The sequence below is a fragment of the Denticeps clupeoides genome, chromosome 18 (genome assembly GCF_900700375.1).
Source record: "Denticeps clupeoides chromosome 18, fDenClu1.1, whole genome shotgun sequence".
Taxonomy (NCBI): Eukaryota; Metazoa; Chordata; class Actinopteri; order Clupeiformes; family Denticipitidae; genus Denticeps; species Denticeps clupeoides.
In genome coordinates this window covers 12258687-12264695 of record NC_041724.1, presented here as the reverse complement: position 1 = coordinate 12264695, position 6009 = coordinate 12258687, and the positions used below count along the sequence as shown (strand labels likewise).

General features: G+C 43.3%; 1 protein-coding gene across 1 annotated transcript; it reads left to right on the top strand.

Moving 5' to 3' along the window:
• Positions 1-2373: 2373 nt before the first annotated feature.
• tspan6 (tetraspanin 6) lies at positions 2374-6009 on the top strand. The gene is made up of 8 exons (XM_028960405.1): positions 2374-2531; positions 3820-4008; positions 4107-4181; positions 4264-4359; positions 4443-4604; positions 4761-4844; positions 4941-5025; positions 5151-6009. The coding sequence occupies exons 1-7, from the start codon at positions 2445-2447 to the stop codon at positions 5007-5009; spliced, it is 762 nt and encodes a 253-aa protein (XP_028816238.1). The 5' UTR covers positions 2374-2444; the 3' UTR covers positions 5010-5025; positions 5151-6009.

Sequence of the window (6009 nt, the reverse complement as noted above, 5' to 3'; positions counted from 1 at the left end):
GATCCATATTCAGGAATTCTCTGACATTTACATTTATGGCATTATCCAGAGCGACATGTGCTTTCATGTTACCATTAATGGAGTAATCAGTTCTGGTTCATTAGGACTCAATACAAATCATTTTATTCACTCAGTTATCATTTTTCTTCCATAAGTCAGACTATAAGGAAGTTACAAGTTAGTCTAAGTATCCTCTTAAGAGGAAGGTCTTAGGCTGCCGTACTCAGAGACTGTGCTGGTCTGACCTCGAGGGGGAGTTCAGGGGCCAAGACAGAGAAGAGTCCAGATGAGTGTCTTCCTCGTACCTTCAGCGGTGGAGGGACCTGGCGAGCAGTACTGGAGGCTCGGAGGGTGCGAGGTTTAATACGGGCCGTGAGGTAGGATGGCTTTGTAGACCCTTTGTAGGTCTGATATTGTAGAGAGGGAATGTTCATGAGCAGGAAAGATTAGTGATGTGTGTCAAGAAGGAGAGATAGTGGTCTCTGAATTTAATATAAATATAATGTTGAATTTAAAGCATTTTGACTTAACCCTTTTGGAGGACCATACAAAATGGAGTTCTCTGGAGTTCTGTGAAATGTATTTCTTCATAATTTCTGACAACACCTCCTGGATCAGTGTGGTTAAGGAAGCGGCCCCCGTAATCAGAAGGTTGCCGGTCCGAATCCCAAACCGCCAAGGTGCCACTGTGGTGCCACTGAGCAAAGCACCGTCCCCACACGCTGCTACCCGGGCGCCTGTCATGGCTGCCCACTGCTCACCAAGGGTGATGGTTTAAAAGCAGAGGACACATTTCGTTGTGTCACCGTGTGCTGTGCTGCATTGTTTCACAATGACAGTCACTTCACTTTCAGTGCTCAGGACTTCTCACATGCTGAATACATTACTGGACCATTTTGGAGAAATGTTGAATTAAAATTCCCACATCTATGTACAAATAGGCATTCGTTTGTTAAGTTATGAGTTCAGTAAAAATGCATGGCTCCATACTTTCTTACAATGACACATAGATCTGTGTTCAGGAGCTAAAAACAAAGCAAACCTTTTAAAACCTCTTCATCGAGAGACCACTCAGTTTTTCCTTACCGCCATCTGATGGTGGTGAGTTGCATGATCTCAGCAGGCACATGAGAATTAATTCATGCAGTAAACAGCCAATACGTCAGCTTTTTCATTTCACCAGAGTAAAAAAAAAGTAAATCAGGTTAAACCACTGCAAGCGTTAAATCATCTGCAGAACTCAAAACTGCACCTAAACTGAACAACAAGCATGGCACCCTGCACTGTAATCTGTCACTACCGCACAATGTTCTGCAAGTATTATTATTATAATCCTCATCATCATCATTTCATGTCATACTACTACTACTACTACTATTATCATATTATATCATATACGATATACACTATACTTACTAAATATATCCATAGGATAGGATATTTCTCTCCAAGGTTTCTACAACACCCTTTAATTTTAAATTTATATCATATTTTGCATTAGATTTTGTATTATATATGCTAGTTGTCTTCTTTTTAAGATATCTTTCTCCTATCTTACTTTTTTACACACAGGGACTGCACCTTGTACTTGTTGCAATGACAGTATAGATATTTTGATTCTGATTCATACAGTACCGGCCAAAAGTTTGGAAAAACCTTCTAATTCAGTGTGTTCTCTTTATTCACATTGGTAGATTCTCACTGAAGGCATCAACACTATGAATGAACACATGTGGAGTTATGTACTTAACAATAAGTGGAGACCTGGCCTCCACAGTCACCGGACCTGAACCCAGTCCAGATGGTTTGGGGTGAGCTGGACCAACAAGTGCTAAACACCTCTGAGAACTGTTGAAGAACCATTTCAGGTGACGACCTCTTGAAGCTCATCGAGAGAATGCCAAGAGTGTGCAAAGCAGTAATCAGAGCAAAGAAACTAGAATATAAAACATGTTTTCAGTTATTTCACCTTTTTTTGTTAAGTACATAACTCCACACGTGTTCATTCATAGTTTTGATGCCTTCAGTTAGAATCTACCAACGTAAATGGTCATGAAAATAAAGAAAACATTATTGTATTAGAAGATGTGTCCAAACTTTTGGCCTGTACTGTATAATGTTATATGATCACATTGCTGCTACTTCTGCTCTGTATTCCGTGTGCTTTTTGTCGCGTTTTTGTGTCGTGTGTTATTGTCCCGCATGTCTCTCTGTGTACTTGTATATACTGACACGAGAGTCAAGTTGACTTTGGAGCGACAATAAGCGAACGTTCTCCCTGCGCCGGAAGGCGAATCCCAAATTCCTGACGTAATTTCCCATCTGGTCGGGAAAGCGTCGACGCGACGGGAACGAACGTAAAAAAAAAAAAAAAAGTTTTCTGGCAGGAGGAGGAGGAGGAGGAGGAGGAGAAGTTTTCTGTTTCCCCCCCCGCTGCAGCAGCCATGTCTCCCCCGTCACGAAGGCTGCAGACCAAGCCGGTGATAACATGTCTGAAGACCTTCCTCATCTCCTACAGCCTCATATTCTGGGTGAGTTTACGCGCCGCGGGGACGGAGGAAGAATAAAAGAAAAAGAGAGAAAAGGAAAAAAAGAGGAGAAAACGGGGGTCCGCCGAGCGGCTAGCGGCGCGGGAAACAATGGGCTAAAGTTCCCGACGCGGCGGCGGGGCTAACGCGCTCCACGCGGACTTTTTACATTAAAAAGCGTGTTTTATATTCATCTCCGCCGTGAAATAAACGCGAAATAGCGGGACAACACGCTCGTCGTTCGGCGCAATAAGGAGTTTTCTTCTTTTTTTTTGTGATTTTTTATTTATTTATTTTCGACGTGGATCGTGGTTGATTCGGATTATAATGTCCCGAATTTAAACTTTGCCCTGGTGTTAAATGGCCGTTTGTTGGTGTGTCCAACGTGGCTTTTGCCGGAGCGAAGTCCGCGGTTGCGTCGTTTTCCTTCTTTTTCTTTATCGTTTATTGCTTCGGCCACCGATTGATCGCTGCTGTTAATGTCCGGCCGTGTGGGCTGTGGGGATTACAGCGCGTCGTCAGCAGTCGTGTCTCGTTCCGTGGTTCGCCGTCATAGAACTCGTAAAAACCCAAACCAGCTTCTGTTTTAATCACCTCTGCGCGTCTGCCGTCCACCTTCTCCATCTTCTATGCTTCGGTGGCGAATATGTGACATTTTGACGCCCCTCCGAAGGGCCAAAGGCGTAAGCAGACGATGGCAGCACGTCATTTAGTCCTTGTCCCTAGAAAGAGAGACAGCGATTGTCGTTTTGATGCACGACCCATGGTGGCCCAACGAAACGTGTCCTCTGCTTTTAACCATCGCCCTTGGTGAGCAGTGGGCAGTCGTGAAGGGAGAGCAGTGTGTGGGGTCGGTGCTTTTTCTCAATGGCAGGATGCGAACCGGGCGTACCGGGTAAGGAAGCGGACCCGTAATCGGAAGGTTGTCAGTTCAAGTCCCGGCCCGCCAAGGTGCCACTGAGCAAAGCACCATCCCCACACACCTGTCATGGCCGCCCACTGCTCACCGAGGGTGATGGTTAAATGCAGACGACACGTTTTGTGTGCAGTGCTGCGTTTCACAATGACAAATCACTTCACATTTTAAAATGTGACCTGTTATGAGCGTCAACATAATTTGAGAGGGTTTGACATCCAAAATGCCTACACTGTTACTTATTCCACTAAAAGAACATTGCATTTGGCTGCCATATGTTACCATGACCGAGGAGCAATAATTTGAAATGAGATTTATATATATATATATATTATATATATCTCCGTAATAATAACCGTCTTTGCCCTGTCACAGTTCACAGGAGTCATCCTGCTGGCAGTTGGAGTTTGGGGTAAAGTGAGCTTGGAGCTGTACCTAAACCTTGCCTTGGAGAAGAGGACCAACGCACCATATGTCCTCATTGGGACCGGCGCCATCATCGTCATCTTTGGCCTGTTTGGCTGCTTCGCCACGTGCCGCGGCAGCACATGGATGCTGAAACTGGTAAGAGTTGCATATAATTTGTATTAAATGTGATGCGCTTTTTGTATTTTTATTTATTTATTTTTAAATATATATTCTATCTTTTCCCCCTTTCGTAGTACGCTATGTTTCTGACGTTGGTGTTCCTCGCCGAGCTGGTGGCAGGAATCTCGGGCTTCATTTTCCGACACGAGGTAATGGGCTGCGGCGGGCGTTGAAGCTCATGTAAAGAAATGATAATCGTGATGTGCAGTTTCTAAACGCTGTTCCTCCCAGATCAAAGAGAAGCTGGGCACGGTCTACAGGAGCGCGGTCAGTAACTACAACCAAACTGACGCCAGAGGCCACGCGGTGGACACCATCCAGAGGACCGTAAGTTCTCCTGCTTTACGTCTGCCGTGGGTTCTTCCGGTGTCCTCATTTAGCCGCGCTCCGCGGTGTTGCCCTGCTTGTAGCTGAAGTGCTGCGGCGTGGACAACTTCACCGACTGGGAGCAAACGGACTACTTCAAAGAGCGCGGCATCCCCGACAGCTGCTGCAAAGACAGTGCGATGAAACTCTGTACGCCCGAGAACCTCAAAGATGTCCACAAGGCGGCCGAGGCGGTCTACGGCCAAGTAAGTCCCACCGAACAAGCGTGTCGCGCGTTTAATCTTCTTTCTTGATTCAGGTTGGATTTTTACGTTCTTAGTCCATTACAGCCATTACTTTGGGGGGGGGGGGGGGGGGAGAAAACCGAATGAAGTGCGTTTTGTTCTTCTTCTTCCATTTAGGGTTGCTTTGCCCTGGTGACGAATGTGATGGAATCCAACCTGGGCATCATTGCTGGGATATCTTTTGGGATTGCTTTCTTTCAGGTACAGTCTGAACTGCATTACCTCCATTTTAGTCAAGGCTGCTTTTACGGGTTTTTGGTTCTTTTGTGTTGTAAACCTGCTTCTTTTCCTGTCCAGCTCATTGGAATCTTCTTGGCGTGCTGCTTGTCACGTTACATCACCAATAACCAGTATGAGATGGTATAAAAACAAGTATCTAATGGTAAATCACACTACAATTGTCTCTTATTTTAATAAAATGTGTTCTTTAAGTCTCGGATTTGCTTTGTTTTAGCATTTTCAAATGCCTATACAATGAAAAGTGTTTTGAAATGTTTTTTCTTTCAGGATCACTGGCTGCTTAGGACTGAAGTTTAAACAAAGGGAGCCTATAGTTTTAATTTTCTTTTTCTTTCTTCTTTGTATGCTAGCTGTAGTTCCATTTCATTTTTTTTAAAAAATCAGCCGCTGCTTTTTAAAACTCAATGGCAACCAGATGGAAGGGAAGATGTGAAAGGGATAAGGCTTTTTTTTTGTGTGCATTGCATAGAAAGGATCTGGATGTTAAGTAGATGTGCCTTTGAACAAATGAAAGATGAGAATAAGCTCAGTAACATTTCTAGTTAAAAGCTCATTTCATGTTGTTCACACCTTGTTTGCTGATGCAGTGCAATGTGATTAAATTCTTGCCTTTTCCCACCTATCTACTCCAAGAGCAACACACCTTTATAAAGATGCATGTCTTTATGTTCTATATTGTAATAAGTAGAATTAGAGATTTTTTTTGTGTTTGTGTGTTCACGATTGATTCACGTTACTCTCACTGTAATGTCTGAACACCCTGTATGTTTTTTTGAGTAAAGGCAATGTGAAACATGTTGTTTCTGCCATTTTTATGTAGCCTTTGGAAAAGAAGCCTGATTGAATTTACTTCTTAAGTTCTCATTTAGGATATCAAATGCTAGTATTAAACTCATGTGCTGGTTACGAAGCTGCTGCTCCAGAAAAAAAATATGTATAGACACGTATGGAAATGCTCATGCACTTTCCAGAGACTGATGTTTTGTTGGTCCGATTTTTCATGTTCTCACTAGTCTTGTTAACATGTTCACGTAACCCTTTCAACTTTGTAAGAAATATCTTTTTCAGTGTTAATCTGTGAAAAATTGAAAAAAAAAAATAATAATAAAGCAACAAATTTCATGTA

Excerpts from the sequence above, each read along its gene's own strand:
- tspan6 (XM_028960405.1), top strand. The coding sequence starts at position 2,445 with ATGTCTCCCCCGTCACGAAGGCTGCAGACCAAGCCGGTGATAACATGT. Across the intron at positions 4,009-4,106 it reads GCACATGGATGCTGAAACTG|TACGCTATGTTTCTGACGTT; the intron begins GTAAGAGTTGCA and ends CCCCTTTCGTAG. Across the intron at positions 4,360-4,442 it reads TGGACACCATCCAGAGGACC|CTGAAGTGCTGCGGCGTGGA; the intron begins GTAAGTTCTCCT and ends CCCTGCTTGTAG.